Source organism: Arachis ipaensis, chromosome B2 (assembly GCF_059453495.1).
Source record: "Arachis ipaensis isolate K30076 ecotype BB chromosome B2, ASM5945349v1, whole genome shotgun sequence".
In the NCBI taxonomy this organism is placed as follows: domain Eukaryota; kingdom Viridiplantae; phylum Streptophyta; class Magnoliopsida; order Fabales; family Fabaceae; genus Arachis; species Arachis ipaensis.
The window spans coordinates 83021684-83048219 of NC_142437.1; the positions used below are offsets into that span (position 1 = coordinate 83021684).

The following is a 26536-nucleotide window of genomic DNA, read 5'->3' on the forward strand; positions in this document are numbered from 1 at the left end:
TTTTATTACTCTTTTGAAGGATGTTTGTTACCCATTTTCTCTTTTAGAACATCAAATAATTTCCCCTTAAGTTTCCATTCTTTACGAACAATGCATTTGAAAATATTTTTAACCATACTCTTAAGTTCTATAAACTTTGTCTTTGGTTTGGATATACTTCTTCTGCAAACCTCATATTTACTTGACTCGGCTTGAATTTGTTTCAAAATGCTGCATTGTCTTTTATCTTATTGGTCTTATCAAATTCCTTCGATTCAAGAGTTACCCTTAAAGATATTAGTTGACTCTCTTTCCAGCATTCTTTATTACTTGTTCATCCTTGTCTACTTGTGATTTCAGCAATTCTTTCAAATTTTCGCGAACACGGTCCTTGTCGCTTTTCTTCCTTTTCTATGGTCTACTATCCTTCTGAGTATACTCGAGATTAGTTTTGGCATTTCGTGCGACCATTAGACTTAGTAAACGACACATTAGTCCTTTAGGACACGTTTGGTGAATGCAAAAGATAAAACTCATAAGTGTACGACATCACAAGGAGTTGTGAAACCTTGTTTTACGTGAAAGAGTTTTGTTGATGTGGGACTTATAACCAGTAGTAAGGATTGCAAAGTGTTTAACAAAGTTGAGAACTTTCGGATGAGTTGCTCAATGAAGTACGGTTAAGAAATGGTGGAGATAAATTATGTTGAAGTTTGAATAATTGAATCCCTAAAGTTGAAATAAGATCAGTATGTGGACGTTAAGCACATCATTTTAACCCCAGCTTGTGTTATAACCTTTTGCCGCATTGCTTTACCATCACATGTTTGAAACATATCATCTTGTACATCAAGCCTATCTTGTAACTTCTGTTTCGCATCACACTTATATCCTTTATAATTTTGTGCCATACGAAAATTCTGGTATTTGAAACTATATGAATATATATACTGAGAACTTTTTACCTTTTCTTTAAATAAGTTCAAGAGTGAAGTAATATGAAATCTCTTTTATTTTGTATCAATTTTCGAGGACGAAAATTTTATAAGGTGGGTAGGATGTAAGACCCAGAATTTTCAAATAAATCTTGTTATGAATTAATTTCAATTCATTTAATTCATTAGAAATTTTATCTTCATAAATTATTTTATTAAAGCAAATTAAATCAAAAATTAAATCAAGTTTTGATAATTAATTAGAAATTTTACTTAATTTTATAGTTATTGAATAATTTTCTATATTTAAATTATATAGCTTAATAGTTGTAAAAGAATAAAAATTTTATATGATTTGATTTTAGATTAATTGTATTTATATCATTTAATACTTTAAGTTAAAGATAAAGAAAATTAATTATATTACCATGTATTCTCAATTAGAGTAATTTATTGAGAATCAATTAGTATTTTTATACCACAAATAATATTTTAAAGTAAGTTTAGAGATTAAATTAGTTTTTCAAATATTAATATTTTATACTCCAATTTTATTAAAATCACTAAACTATCCCTATACCTAATTTTTATCAAAACCCTAAATTTCCAAAATATCACCCTAATCCTAATTTCCCAAAAACCCAGCTGCCTTATCTCTTCAGCCACCGAACCTCCTTTTCTTCCATAAGCCACGCAACATATTCACAGAAGAAAAAAAAAAAGAGAAAAGAGAAAGAAGGAAAGAGAGATGGAGGACCGAAGGAAGAGAAGAAAGGGAGTGGGGAGAAGAGAGGGAGACGGCGCCGGTGGGCATCACTGCCACCGTCGCCGTCGCTATGCCGTCGGGAGGGAGATCTGAGAGAGCGAGCACATAGTTGAGGGAGCAGAGAAGCCGCGCCGCCGCTGCACCATGCCTCGCGAACCATTGCCGCGTCGTGTCTATCGCCGTCCTCGCAGGCTCCTGTCACAGCCACTGTCCCCGCCGCGAAGTCCGTCGCCGTTGCTGCAGCTGTCAGCGCCGTCGTCCATGGGTGAGGCAGAGGAGAGAGATCTGGGAGGAAGGGAGGATCGGGACCTGTCCAGCCACCGCGCACAGTTGCCGCTCCTATCGCCGGCCATCCTCATCAAATCTGCTGCCTCCGAAGCTTCTGGCCGCGACTTCTGACCGCGCCTCTGCTGCCGGAGAGCGCTGCTGCCACCGAAAACCGCCTTTGAAGCCTGTGTATGTTGGAAACTGCCGCCGGAACCCCTGTCTTCTTGGTAAGCACTTTGTTTCTGAAACTTCTTGAAATCAATGTTCCGTTGCAATCTGTTGGAGATTTTGAGATGCTGGTACCGCAGGTTTGGGTTCTGGTATTTGCGCGTCGAAATTAAGGTTGTTATTGAACCACCGGAGCTTCGGGGAGTGCCGGAGCTGCCGCCTGATCGGTTCAGAGGGTCACTGCTGCTTTGTTTCTCTTGGTGAGGTTATTTGATTCTATTTCAATTTATCGTAAATGTTCCATTACTAATTTCGTTCTGTTCCACTCAATATCAATTTCGCTTTAAATTCCAATTTATGTCAGAAAAGTGTTGTTGCCGCGATTCTTGATGCCGCTGTTGATATTGTCTGAAAATAAACAAGGTTGCTGCTGCTGCTGTAAAATTGAAAATAAACAAAAGAGGAATTGATGAATCTAACTACTGAGCTTTGACTAAATTGAGGTAGGGATTTTTCTTAAAATCTAATTTACATTACAGAGTTGTGATAAATAGATATTGATGCAAAAAGATATATTTATGTGATTAGATTTGTCTTGTGGATGTAATGGATTGTTGGACTGGATTATTGGGTGCTTGATTGCTTGAGTGAAGTACGGTTGTTGATAAAAAATGGATTTGGAAAGTTATTTACTTGATTATTATGAAAAGTGGTTTTTCTTAGTTTGAAATTAAACCGGTTTGATTTTGAGTCGGTCTGATTTTATAAATAATTTAATACTTGAGCTGGTTTGACTTTATAAAGGGTTTCATTATTGGAATTGGTCTGATTTGAAAATAATTTGATAATGGAATTGGTTGAATTTTGGAAAGTGTTGAGATTTGGAAATGGTTGAGAAAGGATTTGAGAAATGTTTGGATGGGACCCGAAAAGGGTGGCAGTGTCCGAGTTTTAAAGGAAATGCTGTCGAAATTTTATAAAATTGGAAGTTTTATTTGAAGTAGTTAAATAAAAAGATTTGTTTTTTTAAACGTTCTATGCTTCAAGATTGATTTATTTATCAAAAAAAGAATTATGTTTTGAATTAGGACTGTTAATAAATGGGATGGAAAGAAGGATGATGAGAATTGATGAGGATTTTCCTTGAAATATGGTTTTTGAATGAAGTTGGAAATGAGATTTGGATTGATGAATGATTATGATGTTAAGAATGTTGAGATAAGATCTTTGAATTATTTATATGGCTTATGAATTTGAAATATCTGAGATACGAGGTTCCCTGGATTAAGTACCGTGGCTTGCCACCACGTGTACCAGGTTGAAAACTCGATACTCTGTTGACCCTACGATGTAAGTGTGTGACCGGGCACTATATAAATTCCCGGGAATGTTACCCCCATTGAGTAATATTGATTATTTGAGAAAAAGCTATGCATAGACTCTTGGGGATGCACGTCGGGGGACAGTCTAAGTACAATTCAGACTTGTCGGGTTGGCTGGATAACCGACAGATGAGCCTCATCAGCCATAGGACAGGCATGCATCATATGCATTTGTATGCTTTGCTCGAGTTTGAACTTGTTTTGGTTTGCCTAATTGTTAAACTGTTCGTAACTGCTACTTGGACTATTTGCTGTAACTGCTGCCTACTTGTGCTTTCCTTATCTGCCTTGCCTGTGTTTGTCCTGGCGTGCTACATTTGAGATTGAACTTTGGTGCTATATTAATGATTGTGTTGTTTGATTGCGTGGTTGGTTTCTGATTGAAAGTTTCTTATAAGAAAGGAAAGGTTTCGGATTTCTGAAAGATTAAACATTGTTTCTTTGAAAAGGTTTTGAACAATTACCCATTGGTTTTTAAAAGATTCATAAGGCAATGATAATCACTGAGTTTGGAAAACAGTTTTCTTATAAAATATCTTCTTATGACAACTTTGAAATTCCGTGGTGAGACCGTGTGGTTAGGTTCTCACCCCCCTACAGCTTTACCTTTTCAGGAACCAGATGAAGAGGCATTAAGGAGCGTTATACTGCGTTTGATTTATATATTGTTGTATTAATTAGATTATTTTTTTTCCCTCGTCTTTGTTATTACAAATTTGTAAGAGGGGTAGGAGTTGTATGTTTTATATGTATATTATATTATGAGTTATTATGTAAGGAGTTTTGTATATGAATTTATGCCTGCTTGTATTTTTGCTAAGATAAAGTATTTATTTCCGGTTTCGAAGAAATCAGCGATACAGTGTCGAGTCACAGGCTCCTATTTTAGTATTTAGTATGTAAAGTAGTCGTAATACTTCTTACTATCAGAGTGGCGCAGCCGGAAGCGTGACTTCTGATAGTGAGGGTGTTACATTCTCTACTCTTTTTTTTTTTGTATATTGGTCATTGTCATTGTTATCTTTACTTTACTTAAAAAAGAAATAAAATAAATTATCTCAAAAAATAAAAAAAAAGATTGTATTATTTCACAAAAAAAAAATTGTCTTTTTTCTTATTATTATTTCGTACACTATTTTTTTAATCACAAAATTTGAGGACTAATCTTTTTTAAAAAAATGAAAAAAATGATATGTGATTTAAATTGTAATATGATAAGTGCAAATATTATTTAATAATTTATATGTTAAAGTGTTAGAATATTTAATTTAATTTTATATATTTTAATTTATTTATTTAGTTAATATATATATTGGACTTTTATTTTAGTGGATTTAGTTTTTTTTTTTTTTTTTTTTTAGCCTATTATAAGGTGACTGAATACCTCCTAAACATAAATAGAAATTAGAGTTCTACTTTTGATTTTTTTGATGAAATCAAGATATGGTCAAATAAGGTTAGATAAATCTCTTTTTTGTTATATTAAAAAATTAGATAAAAGATACAGTGATTATTTTCTGTTCAATTTTAATCTATCTATTTTATTTTATTATTTTTCATTCAATATCAATCCTTGTCTTTTTTGTTATCTTTTTATTTTTTTATCGGTATATCTGTTTTTCTTTACGAATTCTAAAATTAGAGAAAAGAGCTTTTTCATTATCATCACGTTGTCAAACCTCCAAAATTCTCTACCATCAATAAAAAAAGGGAGCAATAACAAAAAAAAGAATAAAACTAGAAAAAGAGAGAACAAAACAAATAATATATAACAAAAAAGAAAAAAAAAAAAGAAAAAAATCACGGTGAGAGATAAATGAACAACGATAATGAAAAGAAACGATTGTGGAAATAACGATAATTTTATAAACGATGTTTTAAATATTCTTAGATAAAAATTTTAATTTACTTTTAATCTAGAACTAGAATTTAACTAATTGAAAAAGTTATATAATTAAAATATAAAAATTTGAAACTTGTAGTCATTTTAAAATACGTCACCTACATTTTGGAGGGCAGCAAAAAAGTGAAGGTAATAATATAGGAAAGATAGATGTTATAAAGTCCTAAAATCAAATTTAAATGTAAGCTGGAATAGCTCAGTTGGTTAGAGCGTGTGGCTGTTAACCACAAGGTCGGAGGTTCAAGCCCTCCTTCTAGCGTTTAATCATTTTTTTTATTTGTTTCATCCCCATGCATATCATATATAGACAGTGTCTTTTATTACTCTGTTTTTTTTATTATTATTTAACCAGATGTACATCGGATCATTAATTTTAAAATTTTTTCGTTTTCATTCATCGACTAGCAAATTATGATGTAATGTTTTAAGAATAGGCAAACTTTATTAATTATATATGAATTTAAATCCGATGCAGTATATATAAATATTAAAATTTTATACAATTTACCTTTATTATATAACTAAAAATTTTTACTTTTGCATATACATTTTGTCTTTTATTCCTCTTTTCCAATTAAGCATATGTAAATGGGATCATTAGTTCCGCAGCTACTAAATTCTCAAAGTGGTTGTGCACTAAAATCGTCTCTAAAATTTTAATTGTATCAATTACGTCTCTAGAATTGAAAAATTGTATTATATTAGTCTCAAATCCATTTTTCATTAACGTATTGACGTGGCTTGATGACATGGATTTTTTGTAACACGTATCATCTCATAGTTTGACCATGTATAATGGTGTGATGACGTGTCAGTCATCAAATTTGTCATTTTTTCGTTATTTTTTTTTTCTAATACACGTCTTTCCTTCACACTTTGATTATTACATATTTTGGCTCATTTTTTTAAATATAAAAAGCATGTGTGTTTTTGTGTTGTTATGGAGGATGTGGGGGCTAAACATAGATGTGGGACAGCTTTTTCTAAAACAAGGGATGAAGAAATTGGACCATCCGATTTTTTTGGAAAAAAATTAAACTCACTAATCGGACGGTCCGATTTGTGTAAGAGGGAAAATTTGAATTTTGGCGAAGAAAATCGGACTGTTTGGTGCGCGAAATTGAACTCGCACAACTTCACCGGCAAGTGCACTGGGTTGTCCAAGTAATACCTCAGGTGAGTGAGGATTGATCCCACAAAGATTGTTGGATTGAGCAAGCAATGGTTATCCTGCACTTCTTAGTCAGGCAAAACAGAAAAGAAGTTGTTGTTATAGGGGAATAAAACAAAACAATAAAAAAAGCAATAAAGGATTGGTGTAGAAACAGTAATGAGAAAACAGTTAAAGCCTCGGAGATATTTATCCTTCAGAATTAATATTTCTCACTAACCATTTTAACAATGACTGACTCATTCTATGGCAAACTGTAAGTAATTAAATCTTGTCCTCTCAGCGAATTAATTTCCTCCGATCCTACTCAAAACGCCACAGACAATGTCGGATCTTTCGGATTAGAGGATGAAGTTCAGAAAGCTAGTAGTGCCACAGAAACCTCAATTACCCATAACTAACGAGATTATATGTCACATATCTCAATTAGCCCAGATAACTTGTTGGTTTAGGAGGAGTATTTTCAAACTATAGCTCAAGTGACTTTTTCCCAATATCACAAGAACCCATGTAGAGAAAGGGACATACCCAATCTTATTTTGATGAAGAACGAAAACACACTTTAGAATTAAATCAAACATATATTAAAATAGAATAGTAAATATCAATCCATAGAGATAAACAGAGCTCCTAACCTTAACCTAGGAGGGTTAGTTGCTCATAATTTATAGAAAAAACAGAAAAGAAAGTGTAAAGTAATGTGTCTGATCCTCCCCTTTGGGGAGGCGTGATCCTTATAAGGAAGGAAGTCTCTTATTTATAGTAAAAATCTCTAACACTAAACCTAAAAGATATTGTTTTTAATTAAAAATTACAAAAAGAAAATAAAATAAGCTACGGAGTGCTAAAATCCACTTTGGGACCCACTTGGTGAGTGTTTGGACTGATGCTTGGCGTTCAACTTAGATTCTGGGCGTTGAACGCTGGTCCCAGCTCCCTGGCTGGCGTTGAACGCCAGTTTTGGGCGTTCAACACTGGGATTGCTCCTCTTTGGGCGTTGAACTCCATATGTGGATGTTCAACGCCAGTTTTGGGCAGTATTTCTGGAAGAGAAGTATAGACTATTATATATTGATAGAAACCTCTGAAAGTTAGCTTTCCAACGCCGTTGAGAACGTGCCAATTGGACCTCTGTAACTCAAGATATGCTCATTGAAATGCACGGAGGTCAGGATTTGACAACATCTGCTATCCTTTCTTCGGCTCTGAACAAGATTCTGCCAAATTTGCCCAAAAATCACCTAAAATCATAGAAAAAATACAAAAATTCAAAGTAGCATCCAAAAGATGAATTTCGCACTAAAACATAGTAAAATTTAATAAAATCTAACTAAAAAAATATAAAAACAACTAGAAAAAGTGTATAAGATATCCACTTATCACCGTTTGATTTCCATATAGAATTTTTTTTTTATTTCGCCAGAGTCAAATTGGACCGTCCGATTTGATTACTATAAGTGTTATTTGAATTTGTGAGTACAAATCGGTGGGTCCGATTTGATATATATGTATATGTATATATGTGTGTGTGAAACTCGTAGATGGGTTCTCAGATCTCCTCTCCTTGTTCTTTTCTTCTTGTTTTCTTCTTCTTCCCTCAGCTTACTCGTTCCCTTAGGTTCTTCTATTAGTTCGTATAAAGTAAAAAAAAAAATTGATAGTGAAGTTTATATTCATATGAGTGAGAAAAATGGATGATAGAGTTCTACTAAAAGTATATTATTTCGATTAGATTTTCTTACAAACATCTGAAGGAGTAAAATTTATTTGTGAAAATCCGTTAGATATTGTTATTCCATTCACAATCTCATTCGAAGAACTAAAAGGTGGGATTTGTGAGAAGATAGGTTCTGTAGTGTTAAGGAAAATATCATGTATTTTATACAGATATCCTATACCGGTATTTGGTGGATTTGTTCAATTTCAAACAAAATATGTAACTGATGAAGCGAGCATGCAAGAGATGTTTTCAATGTACATTGAAAGTCGCGCTCAGATATCGTTCATTGAGTTGTATATTGAGTTCGAACAATCTGAAACCAACCGAAATATTGAACGGGAAGATTACAATAGTGACAGTGAGGAAAAATTTGAAAGCAAATACGAAGTTGTTGGTCCAGACGGAGACGAAGATCAAAGTGACGGCACTATGGCTCCAAATGTGACTGACGTGGCAAATGCACTCGCAAACGAACATCCGCTTGAGGAGCCATTGATGAATCTATATTTTATGATAATTTTTGGTTGGAATTGAGTGGATTTCATCATATAAACCTGCATTTATTCTATTAAATAGCATGCTTTTAAGCTTTCCTCCTAAATTGTGCTTGATTGTGAAAACATGCTCTTTTGTGCCTAATTTAATCAATTTTATTCTATTTGCCTTCCATTCGATACCTTGATGTTGTTTGTGAGTGATTTCAGATGTATAAGTTAGGAATGGCTCGGTGAGAATGGAAGAGGAGTATGCAAGGAGGAGGAAACATGAAGAAATAAAGGAGAAGAACAAATTGATGTGTGCGTGCGCACAGCCCTTGTGCACATACACAGGTAGCAAATCAGAGCCAAGTATATGAGTGCACAGCATCTGGCGCATTGCACAAGCATCCAAAGAATCGCGAAGTGTGCGTGCGCACAACCCCTTGAGCGTACGCACAACCTGAGATTTCGGCGAAGTGTTCGTGCGCACACGTCTGTGCGTACGCACAGGTGCCCGCACATCCTTCATTAAAATTGCACGTGACTCGCGTTTTGAGGGGCTTGGAGGCCCAATTCTGATACCAAAAACTCATATTGGAGGGGGCAAACATGATAGAAGCATAGCATATCATTAGGGTAGTTTTTAGAATAGAGTAGGAGGCTTTAGTTTTAGTTTTTCTCTAAGTTTTCTCTCAACACCATTAGGGTTCATATTAGGGTTTTACATTTCAAGTGTCCTTTCTATTTTTGATCTTGGTTTGTGCTAGCCTCCATTGTAAGTATCTCTTAATTACTACTCTTTATAGTTACAATTTTGATACTCTTTCTTGTAATTAAAGTTATAGTGTTAATATATATACTTTTTGCAATTTTGATTTCTTGTTGATGATTTTGATGATTGATGATTGTTATATGTTTGGTTGAGTTGCTATTATTGAATTTGATCATTTGTTGCTCATAGTTTCAAGCATTTTCTCAATTTTTCCATGTTTAATGTTTATGCCCACCAAGTGTTTGTGGAAATGTCAATTTTGATTATGGGCTAAATTTCTACCTCTTGGCATGGGGAAAATGAGAAATTGGGTTCCTAGAGTTGGAATGTCCAACATTTAGTGATAATCCTTGGATTGTTAATTGTTCTTGTTTCTACCAACGCTAACTTGTTACTAAGGCAATTAGCAAGTGAGTTAGGATTTATGGATTAAGAACAACTATGCTCATTTGATCTACTCTCTGATGTGAGGGTTAACTAAGTGAGATTAATTCATTACAATTGTCATAGTTATGGTTCCAACAAGGAAAGGACCCTTAGCTCATCCCAAGCCAAGATTTCACTTATGCTTTGAATCACACACATACATACATACATCAATCACTTTCATATCTTACTTGTCCATATTACATAGTTAGTTCTTTAATTTCTTTATTTGTTCATTACTTGCAATTTTAAATGTTCTTTTATTCCTTTAATTGTTTATATCTTCATTGAAAATCTTGTTGCCTTCACAACCGAAATTACACACTCATTGATCACTAGTCCTTGGGAGACGACCCAGGAATTCAAACTCCCGGAATTTATATTGATTTTGAATAGTGACGTCTTTTGATTCCAAAATTTGGTCGGGAGTTGTTCGTCGGTTGGGAACTATACCATCGATGGAATCATAATCTTATGCGAAAATTCCTAACGGACACTGGGCTCCTACCAGCCATCTTTCATGCGAGCTTTGGATTTGAAAGCCATGCATGCTCCGGAGTTTCCGGAATATATGAATGCAGGTACGTAATTGCCTATATTCATACGAATGATTAGAATTTTGTAATAATTTATAATAATTTCCGGAAAATATACTTAATTAGCATTTGTTTATTTGTTTATTTAGTTAAATTTAAGATAATAATATTTTTAGTTAGTTATTGATTTAGATAAATGTTAATTAGTATTTGTTAATTAGTATTTCTCAGATAAATGATAATAATCTTTTTAGTGAGTGTTGATTTACTTTTAATTTCACTTATTAAATATTTATGTATTAAATATTTATCGTATGGCTGTCGTCGTGGTAGAAATTTCTATTGTCGCAGATAGTGAATTTGCTGTGGGAATGGAATTCAGTTCTAGGGAAGCTGTTATTATGGCGATGAAAGATTGTACCATTCGAAGAGGTATAGACTACCGGTTGTATGAGTCAGAACCGTTGATATTTTATGCCAAGTGTACACAGTATGGGTCAGGTTGTGATTGGCTGATTAAGGTTAGCATGATCAGCAAAAAATATTGTTGGGTTGTAAGGAGGTATAATAGTAATCACACTTATACCAGAGCCACCATTTCTCAGGATCATTCGAAGCTGAATTCGAATACAATTACAGAAGCAATAAAGCCGTTGGTTGAGACTTGTAAGAACCGCGATTAATTAACCGTTTAATTAAATAATTAATATTGTCCAAAATCAGAGTAGCGCAGCAGAAGCTTATGGAATGCAATATCACATAATAATTGTGAGTAAAGGTCGTAGGACGATGACTAAACGTATCTTAGGTTTAAATACTTGAGGAGTTTAGTGAGTTAAGGTATGTAAGGACCTTTAAGAAGCTAAGTTTGATTGTGACTATAAGATTAGAATGAGTTGGGATAGGCTGTGAAGATGAGGGTAGGTGAATAAATTAGATTTGGGTGATAACTGACTGCAATTGTTGTGTCGGGAATATAGGGATTGCGATATTTGATCATGATGACTTTGGGCTTAGACTGAAATAAGAACTAATTTATTTGGAAGATAGATTTGGAAGGGCATTGAATTGAAATGCTAAATGTTGTATTGAGGTTGATCTAATGGAGTTAAGAGTGAGAAGGACAAGTACGATATAGGTTTGAATTCAGTTAAAATACGAAGTTATAATTAAGAATAGAAGATGTAAATAGGAATTTGAGCTGAAGTGGAGGAATGAAACGAGGAATGGTGAGAGATAAGTTTAAGTTAAGGGGACGTTTAATGAAGATGATAGGTAAACCAACTTTTGGGGACAAAATTTCTTATTTGGTGGGGAGAATGTAAGAACCGCGATTAATTAACCGTTTAATTAAATAATTAATATTGCCCAAAATAGGATCAAAAAATTTAGAATGTGAATTAGAGAATTTAAATATGATTTTTGGACTCAGTAGATTTTTCTGAGTTGGAAAATGTAATTTTCTGCAAAAACCGAGTAAAACTGCGAACCGACAGATGAACCGGTTGAACTGGTTTAAGTCTCTCTGGTACTGTGCAAGAATAATAAAAACAGTAGGAAATCTTAGAAAAATATTTAGAATTAAAAACTGGACACTAATTTTAAAGGTTTGGCCCAAAGTTAGGCCAAACGGGCTGAAAATGCTAACGGGTTAGACCGGGTCCAAGTTGGGCCCAAGCCCAACATATATAACACCCCGTTTAATGAACCTTTCAGCCACAAACACACAAACACAAGGGTTGAGTGGCTGAAGTGAAGAGGAGAAGAAGAGAGAAACGGTACTATTCATTCATCACTTCCGGTGGCCATATCTCGAGCTATAGTGCTCCGATTCACGTGCTGTCAGCGGCTACGCGAAACTCTCACCGAGCTCGTTAGTTCTATTTCACTTATGTAGGTAATACCTTGAAATTCCTTGCCCAGTTTTCTGCCCTTGTGAAATTCGAAAATTTAGTTTTGATTTTGGTTTTGAGTAAAATCTTGTGATTTTTGGTGTTTAGGTACACTCTAGCACTTGATTCCTATTGGGTTTTGACCCAATCCACATTTGGTAAGGTGAGTATGCTTGATCTCTTGTGGTTTTGTGTATATATGAAACTCTAGGTTTGATTTATGGAATTTGTGTAATTTCTAGCTTGAATTGGTGTTGTGTGGAAAATGTTGGTGACTTGAAAGTGGACTTGGTGGCTTGATTGAGTTGAGAGCTCGTGGAAGATTGGTGGAGGTCAATTTGATGATTTAGTGCATATTGGGAATTGGCCAAAGTATGGTTTTGGTTTTTTCTATGTAATATATAATATTTCTGGACACTTAGGCTAGTGACCCATACGATAGGATTGGATTAATTTGGTTGGTGAACTTGGTGAGTGATGATGTATGATGGATTGATGCCTTTGATGAATTGGATAAATAATGATGTTAATATTGGTAAATAGTGTTGAAAATTGATATTGTGAATGAATGAGATTTATTATGATGATTGGTAATGGTGGAATGATGATTGATTAAAGTGTTGGTTGAGAAATGATTATAGCATCATGTAAATGATAATTGGGATTGATGATTGTATAAGGTGAAGTGGTGAATTGAGATATAAAAAGGGTAAGATCTGATGTGTTTTGGAGTTTGGTGAGGTTTTGGTTTGGTTTTGGTTGGAAATTTGGAAGGTTGAGAACTTGTAAAATTTTTTTAAAAATGAGTTTTGGGCTAACTTTGACGGATCATATCTTGAGCTACGGTTTTTGAAATTTAATGATTTTTATATCAAAATAAAGATAATTCAATTTAAAATGGTATAAATTTTTTAGAAATCTGAATTTTAAAGAGAAAGATATCATCGTTGAAATTTGGTGTCTGAAATCTGAATTATGTGAATACTGCAGAATTTGTGGTTTTCTGGTTTGTGTGCGCACGCACAGCCTTGTGCGCATGCACACCATGTGAATTTTTGAAAATGTGCACACACACATCCTTGTGCGCACGCACACACGGAGATATGGCTACTGTTGAGAGAGCTAGCACACTCTGTGCGCACACACAACCAACAAAATTTTGCAAGCTATGCACACGCACAGCCATGTGCGCACGCACACGCTGGAAGGTGCATTCTGTTGAGGGCGTTCGCACGCATTGTGTGAACAAGCAGAATGGAAAGTTTTACTCCTGTGCGTATGCACACCTCTATGCTTACACACACTTCTTGAAAATTCTCCTGGGCGTGCGTACGTACACTGTCCTATTTTTCAATAAAAACCTTGTTTTTAACGGTTTCACCTTTCCGGCAAGCTTGTAAACCTCCGTGACACTTATCTTAGACTCTTTAGCTTATTTTTGGATGTCAAAACATAGAGAAGGTCATAGGTGGTTTAATTCGGTATTTCTGGTAAAGGGTTAGAGAACGGAGGCTAGGTTTTTGAAGTACTGAGGCTGGTTTTGGTTGAGTGAGAGGGCATGGTATGGGTGATTATTGATAATGAATTGTGAAAATGGTGAACTAATGAGTTCGGAATGAGTTGTGAAAGAGGTGAACTAATGAGATTGGAATGATGAATTGTGAAAGTAGTGATCTAATGAGCTCTGAATGAAATGATTTCGAAAACTACTGATGAAACATTTTAATGAGATTGTTGAGACTCTATGCGCCTGGCAGGGACAGCGGTTGGATCCCACCTGTCGAGGTCGCGGCGGCGGCGTAAGGGCGGTGGTTAGTCCTTCTTACGTTGAGATGTGAGGTCTGTAGCAGAGTATCCTGCTCGCATCCTTTCGGAATTACAAGAGTGTGCGCAGGCACTATATCCCGGGACCGTGGGCTGGGGCACGATATCCCTAGGGGGTACCCATTGTATACGTGACCGAAAGGCGACATCTCCATGGAGATGTGTCGGGTTGGCAGTTGAACCGACAATGTGATATTACAGCCAATAGGACAGGCATCTATCATGTGCATATTCTATCTGTCTGTTTGCTTTGTCGACTTGTATTGTTTGCTTAATTATATAACATGCCTAATTGCCTATTTGAATTACTTGATATACATGCTTATACTTGTATTTTACTTGCATTGTATTAATTGTGCTTTCTACTGAGATTGAGGAGGTTCGGAAGGCGGTGGCGATGGGATCGCATGGAGGATAGGTTGGTGAAGGCTGTGGGACAGCGGAGAGTTGTTAGTTTAGAAATCCACTAAGTTAGATTACCCCCTTTATTATATTTTGGTTTAAGTTATGTTATAATGTTTTAGTTATTCTTTAAGATGAATCTTGTGATGGATACGAAGTTCTAGGATTGCCTCTGGCGTCCTGGAGTCTTATATCTTACATCACTGGGCACTGTTACCATACTGAGAACCTCCGGTTCTTATTCCATACTTTGTTGTTGCTTTTACAGATGCAGGTCGCAACCCACCTCGGTGAGTTGCTTGATGGTGACAGAGCAGAGGACCTTTATCATGTTTCGGAGTCTTTTGACTTACTTTTATTAGTACTCTCACTTTTGTATTTTATTTGCCTTAGAGGCTTACTTTATGAGAGATATTTTTGTATATGCTGTTTTACCTATCAAAACTCTGTATGTCTGTATACAACTAGTCGGTCTAAACTCCGCGTGCTGTGGCTAGTATCTTATGATCATTATACTCTCTTATATAATTATATTTTGTTATCTTATATCTTTATCTTGTGCCTCGAGTAGAGTAGCTTCGTATGAACGTTTTGCGCTTTTTAGACTCTGCTTTTGAGCTTAATCCTTCATCGGGCTTCTAGAATATATCATTTCCTTCTATATAAATATGTATCAAGCTTTAGAATTGTCATAACCTCTGATTAACCTTTGCTTTACGACATGAGATAAGGCTTAGGGTAATTAGAGTGTTACAAGACTGACCCCTCCATAAAGGTAAAATCAGTTATTGTGGAAGTGCAGTCGAAGTTCAATTACACCATCAGCTATTGAAAAGCATGGTTGGTTAAGCAAAAGTCAGTAGAGTACTCCAGTACTCTGATTTAATAGGTATGACGGGGTAAACTGTGTTTGAGGTACATATGAAATCGAGGACTGTGGTTGTTCTTCTGGAGGTTGAGGTTGGAGTTGGCGGTGACTGTGGCTCATCATTCTCCTGCTCTTGGTTGTCATCATCCCTAACTGGATTATTCTCATCATTCTCTTGCACCACAAGATCCGACAAGTTCAAGTGGTTGCCATATTTTGTACGGTACCAATGCATGTAAATCTCTAAGGGATGCTGTGGAGGCATGGGAATCTCAGAAAGAATATGATTATACCTATTTGTCCACTGCATCACCCAAAATGAATGAGTTGTGGCTGTGACCTAATCAAGATTCTTAGGACCAGTCAAGACTTTTCCGTATGCCTTATCCAAACTCCATTCCTGATGAGGAACTCCCTGAATAAAACTGAACTGTCGCCTAAACCGATCGGTTGCATGCCACTCAATGCATTCAAATGATACCAATGGCACCGTAGCGCTCCACACAACTGAGTCAATGTAGATTTCTACAGGAATTATGTCTGGCTCAATGCGATCAACAGCATAGGCTTCCCACACAAACTGCATACAATAAAAGAAACAAATGATTACAAGTCAAATAATAATTACACTAAAATAAAAACAAATACTCCTTTAATGAAAACAAACCTGACCTTCCTGAAGATCATCAAATGACTTTCTAAAGTGAGCAAGACTAAGATATCTATAGCGTCCACCTCCATGGTCTCAGTTATGCCACCTAAGGTAATTTATTTCATTAACACAACTGGATGCTAAATATGAATGTACGATGTAAGTCGATAATGTTATCTATTTGCAATCGGAAAACTGTAGAGCTTCCTAGGAACTGGCGCAAGATGTGGTAGATGGAGCTAAGCCCAAGCTAGTAGAAGTGTTAGTGGACCGTTGATTTTCTTGCAGTCAAAACGAGAAGCCTTGCATAACGACCTGTACAGATGTGCTATGCATGCCAATCCCCAACTATACTGTCTGATCTGCCAAAATCACGAAGCAAAGGCAGAAACTTCCAGTGCACAACTGCCCCAAACTTGTCTCCAAACAAGATCATACCAAATAACAACATAATGTGGCACTTCACGTACCTCTGAATATTGTCTTCGTCAATGCATTGTAAACATTCTTTTAAATCCCGAAGCCATGTCAATTTTATGCAGCTTCCTCTACAGTCTGACTTTTTCGGTGCAACCCCAAAATGATGCAAACACTCAGCCTCTAAGGCTTCGTGACTACTCATAGTCACTTTTCTCACTGGAAGACCATTTGTCTTAAGACCAAGAATCAAAGCCATATCTTCCAATATCACAGCATAATCACCAATCGAAAGGTGAATGTGTGTATGTCTGGGTGCCACCTCTTGACTAGAGTATTTACCAGTGATTTCTGACATTGAATTATTTTAATTTGGAAAACATGATAAAAACCAGTAAATCATAAATGCTCCTCCATAGCATGATTGTACTAATCCGAAGACAGTAGATAATTACATGTCAAATTTCGTAAATTCTACAAAAACATAATAAATTATTAGTAAATTAATAATAATTACTAATTCACTACTAAAAGTTAATAATTCCCTAATAATAGTAACTCACTTATTAGACTAATGCTAATTTAGTAAGTAGCATGCATGCATATAAATACAACCAACCTACCAATAATTTAGCTATCATTAATAAAAAAATTTTCAACTTTAACTACACAAAACATGTTAATTTACTACTAAAAGTTAATAATTCCCTAATAATAATAACTAATTTATTATACTAATACTAATCCAACTGTTTACATCCAGAATAATAATAATTATTAATAATACTAATAATTTAATTCCAAAATATTAATAATTCAACGGTTTCCTAAATTTTCATTCAATTGTTTCTTACATAATTATTTATTTATATATTCATAGTTTAACAGATAATAATAATAATTCTTATATCATCAGAAATAATCATAATTACTAACTAACTATTAATAATAACTAATAACTAAATAAATCCAACTCTTATTTAACTAATCATATTCCACTTATTAAAACTTCAACTACAATAATATATTTATATCAATTTAAATATCTAACAATAAATAAATTATTATTACCGGAGCAATATAATATATTATATTTTATAAAACCTAATTATTAAACATAATTTTCAAAATTATTACAAACAATTATACAACAATTAACGTAACTCTAAACATATAATTTTTAAAATTATTACAAAAAATTCTAAACATATACTTTTAACTAATCAATGATATTAGTCTAATTCAAACATTATTATTGATTAAAATATTCACTAACTAAATATATATATATATATATATATATTTCTAACTATTCTTTAAACATATATTCCTAAATTTCTAACAATAATAACAATTACAGCCACATATATATCATTTAAATATATATTTCTAAATTTCTAAAAATAATAATAATAATAATTCTGAAATATAAAAGAATTTAAAAATAAACTTACATAATCAGAATGACAGAGATAATTGATAATATGAAATTCATGACGATCAACATCTTTACATTTTTGTTTCTTTGGCATTGAAATTTTTTATTTACTGCAGAAGAAGAAGAAATTGTAGTGAAGATGAAGAACAAGAGAGAAGATGGTGGCTGTGTAGGTAAGGAAAAAAGTAACTTCGGAGAGAGAGAGTAGACTCAGCAAGAGAACATGTTCGTATAAGGGGCACCGTCACTGGGGGAGGATGCATGCACGACACGTGGCCTGGAAGACGCAAATCGGACGGTCCGATTTGTGTCCCTCTAATCGAATTGTCCGATTACTAACCCTTAAATCGGACCGTCCAATTTTAAGTAATTGACACCACACATGCGTACAGCACTGATGCACCACATATTACCATCCTACACCATTTAGCGCTCGCTCTATAACAAAATAAAAAAGTGTACATATTCTTATATAATATTCTTGTTTTATGCTTAAACTACTTAAACAAATAACATTCTACATTATCTAAAGAGTTAGACTATAAGTATTTTTATTGTTATTTCATCTTAGCCTTATATTATTCTATTTAAAAATAAAAAGGATATAAGAGATTCAAAGTGCTAACTTGGAATTAATATAATAGGTAGGCTATAAAATTTGTGGCTCCAAAGACAAAAAATACTTTAATCATTTTAAATACATGTACGTAATAATAGTTAAAAATCAGAAGATGAAACAAGCTAAGTTTAGGATGATAGAAATAAAGAGAGAATAAATACCACACAAGAAAATATATAAATAATATATAAAATGCTCCACTTTCTGCTAATAAACACAGGTGTAATTTCCATGCTAATTAGGGGAAAAAAAATTTCCAATTCAATTCATATTAATCATTAACATTTAACAAGTAAAAAATTCTCAATATATCAATGGTACAATTTTCAAGTATTCTCAAAATTCTCAAATTCCCAATAATTTAAAAGATGTTAGGCTGTGATCAAGGAATAAACATTCTAAGTCTAGCATTTATCACTAATATGTGTACAAAATTACCCTAACTAACTACCGGAACAAAACCAAGAATTACGTAGTGAATAAGCAATTAATATAAAAGAAAGAAAAAAAAGGACAAATCGATCTCTAACTCTTTTGCAGTAATTTAGGTTTCTGAAGATTTAAAAATATATTTAAATCTCTAATCTTTTCAAAATCTAGACACATCGATCTCTAAGTTTAATTTGTCCCATTCTAAAAACTCTTCCACGTGCAACCAAGTCAATACAACAGAAATCACATTTAATGTTTTGTTATGTCTGACAAATCCAAGTGAACATAAAAAATCGATATGTTCAAGTTTTAAAAAGATTAGAGACTTAAATATATTTTCAAATTTTCGAAGATTTAAATGTCTACGGATCAAAGACTTATTTGTCCTTTTCTCTAAAAGGAAAATACCAAAGCTTAGAATTGCCATTTTATTTTGACTATGGATCATATTGTCCAATAAAATAATAATTACAGATTGGATTAGGTATTCATTCTAAAACTTTATGACATGAGTCTCGTATTAACGTGAGCTGCGATAAGGGGTCCAATATTCCCATCCAAGACAGAGATTAAGTCTGGCAACTCAATGCCAGTCTTTACATCATGTACTAACTTGTATGGATGAGAGGTATAACTCCTAGTTTCTTCTTGCACCGGATTTACAATTTTTCCCTTGCTTATACTCCTTATACTTTCAACTCCTTGTTCCATTGCTATCACTTGAAGTTTAGCCTTTAATCTGTTTAGTGCTTTCATCTTATTTGAAAAGTTGCTCCTCTCACCTGTAAAACGACAACAAAGGGAAGCGGAGGGAGAGGGGGGGGGGGGGGGGGGAAATAGTAATAAATAAATGAAATTAATTAATCAAGAAAAGTCTGGTATCAACTTTTAAAAGTGCTAATATAGGAGACAAACTTGGTAGTGTTATTAAGTTCTGTCATATTATTAATAGATTAAAGATGACTGATGACAACAATTTTTTATCCCCAACAAACACTTCTCCAAGTGATGTTAGAAATTAATGTAATTGCGACCTTGTTTAAATCAAAGCGAGCATTACAGAAGTTGTTAAATAGAATCATATGACCTCTAAATATCTATCACATTAATAATTTCCTAGACAAGTCATGCCCAATTTTGAGTCCTTAATCCAAAGATTGGGGTAAGATACAGTGAATATTGATGCTTATTCAACCTTTATATAGCAACAATTTTTAGAAGTAAATCTAATTAATTTGGTTCAAGCTAGGATGACCAACTATAGAAGTAAATCTCTACCGGCACCAGTTTTCCACCGTCCACCATATCCAAAGTTCGAGACCTTCCTTAAAGAAAACTAAAGCAGAACCACTTAAAACAACTTGAAGTAACTGACAGTTACTACAATAAAGTAATACTTGGTGAAAATAATGTCTTGTAATTTTCAGGATCTACCTCTCTCTGAACTAGCAAAGAATCCACAATGTGGCATGAGGAGCTTTTTGTTACCCACTAAAAAAGGACAGTCCGGTACACAAACATCCCATGTTAACACAGTCCGGGAAAGAGCTGCACCCAAAGGATGTAATTTACGTACCGTAACCTGATAATTACATTAGTGATTGTTTCCACAGCTTGAATCTGTGACCTTGAGGTCACATGGAAACAACTCAACCGTTGCTCCAAGGTTCCCTTCTTTTTTGACTTTTGTTACCCATTAGTTATCTAAAATAACAGTGACGGCAGGTATCCCGATTTCTCACATCGGAAATTAGCAGAACTACTTTATTTTTTATGTTTTTAAAAAGGATACTATTGCAACAAGTAATGCAGTATATTCCAAAATCAGTGATGGCAGAAAGCTCTAGCAATGATACTTTCCCTCATGACTGCAGCGGGAAGAGATGGAAAATAATTTTGCAAATGTTTCAATGCAAAGTAATTGGGCTATATTGCAAGTAAAGTAGCAGATCATCAATGACCAAAGGGAGAAAAATTACGTATCAGAACATGTGGGGCATTGCAATTTCAGCTTCAGACAACAAAATTGTAAATATTTTAACTCAAATATAGGCATACCAGAGGACTGGACACTTATGCCAGTTGGTATATGTTGAATGCAGACTGTAAGACCAGTTTGTTTCTTCTGTTCTGCCGGAATCGAGGGCGATGAGATAATCAAATCCTCAGAATCAATTTCTAGATCACACGGATTTTCAAGGAACATGGGAATAACATCTACAATTGCCAAGCTAGCCTGTAAAATTTAACTTCCGTAAACATTCTAAACAAAATGATTTAATCAAATCTTCTGGTGCATAGTCAAAAGCTCAAAATAACAAAAAACAAAAATCTTCAATAAAATATAAAATGTCAACAGCCATGCGATGATTGTAGTATTATAATCCAATCAACCGAAGCAATAATGTTGCAGAACCTCATTGTCACAAATCTAGCCAGATAACAGGCTAATGATCAGAACTCAAGTTAGTGTCATTGAAATATCATCCAATCCAGAATCCATCAAGCATTTCTGCAATACATTATCTAGTTTATGAAAACACAATGTTTTAATGGTAACGTCCTTTATATACAAAGGATGGTTACAACTATCTCACTTAAGTAAATTAAAACAGTTCCATCTTTTGTCATTGTATTTTTATAACTATCGACGCGAACAAATAAAAGATTCCATAGGTCATTTTTTTTTAATCAACTTTTACTGCAAATAGGTGAAACATGCATGACCTCTCACTTCATCGTGGTTTGTTTGTGGACACATAATATCAGAAATCTAGAGCTACACAGTTTCTAAAAGCCATAACCTCATATTTGAAACTTTTCCTAGCATTCAAAGTTTTATTTACTCAGAAACAAGGTCGATTTGTAAAGGCTAGTAGAAAAGCTTGCTAAACAGTAACAACAACAATTATAAGAACAGATATGATAAGTTCAAGCTAACTATGCGTATCCGTACAATGATTATGCAATGATAGAGTTAGAGTTAACATTAAAGATGTGGAATTAAAAGACTCTACTTCCCAAGAAAAATGTCTCTATGATAATATGCCATGTGAATATAACAGTGCACTAGAAATGAATGTTTACTTTTAGTAAGACAAAAGGAATTGTTCAGACCTCAAGCTCTGAAGACTCATTCGGGGAATCACTTATCAGTTTGTGAACTCCTTTTTCCCCTGAAAGATAGCCATAAGCACACTCGAATTCAAGCTCTATCATTGCTGAGTTAATTCCTCCGTTCTTGAATGGATACCTATCAACAATCCTTCCCTCATAACCTTGTTTCTTGGCCCATTTAAGATACATGCTAAGGAGTCGTTCTGCCCAGAGCTAATTTGAGCAAAAGAATTTTAAAAAATAAAGAAAAAAACCAGAAAACCTTCAAATGAATAGTGGCAACATAAAACATTGATCTTAAGGCAGATAGTCAACAAGTCAATTTTAGAATGTCGCGATGTTCCTAGCAGCTTTCTAGGATTAACCAATTGTAAAATGGATATATTCGAAACTTTTAGCACTTGAAGAAAAATCTGAGACAATTAACCTCAAATTTGTTAGAGAATGTCCTAATAAAGCATAACTTTAATTGATGGAAACCATGTTGATACTTCATCTCAATACAAGCACTTCCAAACAAACATGCATGTATCAAATTCATTAGCTGGCGGAACTTTCTTTCTTTTTCTGTCTAAATCACTAATATCTGAAGTCTACTAGATTCTAGCTACCCTAAGTTAAGCCGAGTTGACTTATTGTGGGAACAAATTATTAAATTCTAGCAATGCTAGTTTTCTCCTTTTAGAATACCCAAGCCGAAGACCTTAAGATGAATATGTGCCAAACCATTGGAAGCAACCATGTACTGATAAAACATACACACACACACACACACGCAAACAAACACACAGGATAAAAAAGAAATGAATGTAATGAATGAGTAGGGTTTTACTGGCAGTGCAAGTAAATTAAAATTTCAATTGCCAAAGAAAAAACAACTCCTTTCTAAGAGGAGAACAACTATGATATTTTAGTTCAAAATGTTTACCTGTTAAGAAATATTTGATTTATAATTACAACAATTAAGCTTTGTCCTACTGGGTAAAGTTGGGATCAAATAATATGGACCAAACAACATGATAATATCCTACTGTAAATCATCTTTCAAACCTTAGCATCAATGCCCATGTTATTAGATATGACAAAGTTTTATAATGAGTTATTTATTGACAACTTAACAAAGCCCTCTTGATTCATTTGCATTTGGAAACAATTATATAAAGATTTGAAACAAAGCAAATCATGAGAAGAGACTATTTGATTTGGATCGTGAAAAATTGCTAAAGTGAAAAACAATTTTGAAGTGCATCATAATTCGGGTTTAGTTTTCACCAAGTGTATTAACAAAATTCAACAAATATAAATCAAGTTCACAAGTTATAAGTCCAAAGAATCACATAATGAAGTTCAAATATTACATTCATCAAACCTTAGGATAGATGCCTCCAGTTCCAGCTTTTATAATCAAACAAGCTCCCGACAGGTCAAATGGTCCCTTAAGAAGCTTAGACATCTCATATTGATCCAAAATCTTACTTGCACCCAAAGATGCATCATATGCTTGTTTGTAGAGCCCGTAATCAATAGCATTCACCTCAGCTAAGTGCTTGATCAACTTGGCTTCCTCTACCTGCAGGAGCAAGACTTAGAACAATTATCACTTTCTTTTCAAATTTGATGAAATTCAAAAGATGTTGAAAATAAATTGGAGCGACCGAGTGACAAAGGTTATAGAAATCTACTTCTTGAGCCATAGGTTCATAAAAAGTTATTAATTATAATCATATTGGAAGAAAAATTCTGGCTAACCTTTTGAGGATAAGGAATTTAATGAAAGAAGCTTCATCACTTTTTAAGAGGTGTGGTGGAAGAAGCAGCAAGAAACTCAAATCCACTTCTAAATTTTAAATGGCTTCAAGTGATAAAACTATGAAGTAATTCCTCTTTTCCTTTTTTCTTTTTTCGTTACACTACTTTGGGTGAAAATTTGCTTTATAGCACAGCTATCTAAGTAGATGTCATATGTATGAAACTTCTCTGCATGATTTTTTGTTTGATGTTACTGCCACACTCTCATGCTTTTGTACAGCTTACCAGAATCCGCAAGACTGTTTTACTGGCCAAAACAATCCTCACACCATCATGGAGTAAAAGATAAATAAATAACCTTACCATGTATCTTAAATCCTTAAGAGAATCAACCACTTTGATGCTATTAGCCAGCTTGACAAGAATTTCATTGGATTTAGCTGGATCATCCCACATATCAAAAGCACGTAGAATTTCTTCGTGCTTAGTTCGCTTGGCTTCTTCGATTTCTAAGGCTGTTGATGTGAACATCTCAGCACGAAGAATAGCATCTTCAATTTTCCTTCTTAGAGAAAATAAACCTGATCATATTGAAATAACTGTCATGAATAATTGAAAATTTAATAAGTAATTTATTAGTTATAACAGCCATTACGCTACCAAGATTTATAGTTTGACATTGACTTCAATCTAGCTCATCAGATTTATAGAAGAGCATTCAACTGTTCAAACACTTATAAGAAGCAAGTGATTATTTGCATTTGATATAACCCAAAGCCTTAATGGAATTTAGAATGGGAGAAACGAAATGCATGACCTCTCATAACAATACCAGACATGGAGCGAAAGCACATTGAATTTTCAACAACTAAAATCGCTGCATTCTCACAGTAAACATCAAAAGAAGAAAAGAACAGACCTACTTGTTTGTAGACATCCTTGTTGTCAGGCATGGAGTGACAAGCTCTAATTCTGGAAGAACAAAACAGAAGCTCAGCATGTGGCTTCTTATTCGTCGTCACCAGAGAATGGTGCTGCCGTTTTGAATAGAAAGAGGATGCAACGTCGTGAGCTGTTCTAAGAAATGCGGCTTCAGAGGCCACAGTTGCCATAACCGTTAACTGAGGTTTCAGTTTGAAGCAGATTCGGATTTGAAATTAGTGGGATTCACCGCCGCTATACCTCCCTCCGTCAACCACTACCGCAAGCCCCAGAGAAAGGGAAGGAGGGTAAGGGTCGTGCGGTTATGAGAGGAAGAGGATAGAACAAGAGGTTGGATGGGCAAACAAGAAGACACAAATTGGATGTGCTTCTTTGCTGCTAGCAACTAGCTACAGCTGGTGGTGGTGTTGGATATAAGGATAAACTTATCCACCTATAATGTTTTTTTTATCTTTTTTTGTCTCACACATCTAGGCACAAGCACACAAGCACATAAATTCGCATGCCGGAAGCACGTCAATTTAAAATTCTTGTAAAACATAGATAGACACACGCATATATATATATTAGATAAATTATAATATTATTTTAATATTTTATTAATATTAAAATATAAATTTTTATTTTAATAATTAATAATATATATTATTTATAAACTCATTTCAATAATACTCAGTAACAAATCCAAAAAATTTTAATAGTGGGGGCAAAAATAATATATAAAAATAAAAAAATTTAACATAAATATATTTAGATATTGAAAATTTAAAATATATTAGTTAAATTTTAAATAATTTAATTAACACATCAAAAAATATATTAATTTAAAAATATTTTTCGTCAAATATCCTCTATATCCATCAACTCATATTTTATTAATTATTTTTTATATAATACAAAAAAATTATAGCTCAATAATTAAAAAATCTACAAAAAAATATATATAGATATAAAATTAAAGAAAAAACACAAAAATAATTACGAAAAAATAAAAATTTAGCTCAAACAATCATATTTTTTTCATATAAATATAAATAATATTTATTTTTCTATTAAGTAATTATTCAAATATTTTTTGCCATTTAATTGCACAATTGACACTCTATAATATTTATGGTAAAAGTTTTTTTGATGAAAATAATTATTATACATAATACCAAAATTAAATTAAATAAATAGTAAAAATAAATAAATGATATATAATATATATTATCTCAAATTAATTAAAAACTATTAAATACTAACAGTCTCATTTTTATTTGAGAAACTAAATTTGATTTTGGATAATTAATTAATTAAATTATTATTACTATTTAATCAAGTATATTTATTTTTCTAATATAAAAAGATTAAATTTATATAATTCAATAATTTTTATGATTGTGTTATTAATTAATAACCTAAATTTTTCACACATATATTTTAAAAAAATTAAATATGGGGGAAAACTCATTATTTTAAGGAGGCATTTGATACTTATGTGTATACTTATTATTTGTTTATAAAAGTCTAATGGGGTAATTGTCCCACATACTTGTAAGTAAGTCCGTCCCTGATAATATTAAAAATAAAGTTAGATATGTGATGATATTTAGATATATTCAAATATGTTCGAAAAAAATATTTTTATTCTTATTAAGACATTATTATACACAAAGACAAAAATCAACAAATATTATA

General features: G+C 33.5%; 2 protein-coding genes and 1 non-coding gene across 4 annotated transcripts; 2 read left to right on the top strand and 1 right to left on the bottom strand.

Moving 5' to 3' along the window:
- Nucleotides 1-2138: 2138 nt before the first annotated feature.
- Nucleotides 2139-11187, top strand: LOC148574621 (uncharacterized). Its single transcript, XM_088505923.1, has 4 exons — nt 2139-2267; nt 8304-8778; nt 10478-10549; nt 10838-11187. The coding sequence occupies exons 1-4, from the start codon at nt 2139-2141 to the stop codon at nt 11185-11187; spliced, it is 1026 nt and encodes a 341-aa protein (XP_088362049.1).
- On the top strand, nt 5586-5659 carry TRNAN-GUU (transfer RNA asparagine (anticodon GUU)). Its single transcript has one exon. It is a non-coding gene; the product is annotated as a tRNA-Asn (tRNA).
- An 8266-nt stretch (nt 11188-19453) lies between the features above and the next one.
- PRFB3 (peptide chain release factor) lies at nt 19454-25350 on the bottom strand. Of its 2 annotated transcripts, none has more exons than XM_088503421.1 (6): nt 24834-25350; nt 24278-24495; nt 23535-23735; nt 22166-22378; nt 21107-21284; nt 19454-19830 (listed from the first exon to the last, which is right to left on the bottom strand). In XM_088503421.1, the coding sequence occupies exons 1-6, from the start codon at nt 25024-25026 to the stop codon at nt 19550-19552; spliced, it is 1284 nt and encodes a 427-aa protein (XP_088359547.1). In that variant the 5' UTR covers nt 25027-25350; the 3' UTR covers nt 19454-19549. The 2 variants fall into 2 exon arrangements, with proteins under 2 accessions (XP_088359547.1, XP_088359548.1); XM_088503422.1 differs by having other exon boundaries at nt 24838-25320.
- Between the last annotated feature and the right edge of the window lie 1186 nt (nt 25351-26536).

Excerpts from the sequence above, each read along its gene's own strand:
- LOC148574621 (XM_088505923.1), top strand. The coding sequence starts at position 2,139 with ATGTTGGAAACTGCCGCCGGAACCCCTGTCTTCTTGGTAAGCACTTTG. Across the intron at positions 8,779-10,477 it reads AAACGAACATCCGCTTGAGG|AGCCATCTTTCATGCGAGCT; the intron begins AGCCATTGATGA and ends TGGGCTCCTACC. Across the intron at positions 10,550-10,837 it reads TCCGGAATATATGAATGCAG|AAATTTCTATTGTCGCAGAT; the intron begins GTACGTAATTGC and ends TCGTCGTGGTAG.
- PRFB3 (XM_088503421.1), bottom strand. The coding sequence starts at position 25,026 with ATGGCAACTGTGGCCTCTGAAGCCGCATTTCTTAGAACAGCTCACGAC. Across the intron at positions 23,736-24,277 it reads TTAAGGATTTAAGATACATG|GTAGAGGAAGCCAAGTTGAT; the intron begins GTAAGGTTATTT and ends TTGCTCCTGCAG. Across the intron at positions 19,831-21,106 it reads CATAAGTGTCCAGTCCTCTG|GTGAGAGGAGCAACTTTTCA; the intron begins GTATGCCTATAT and ends GTCGTTTTACAG.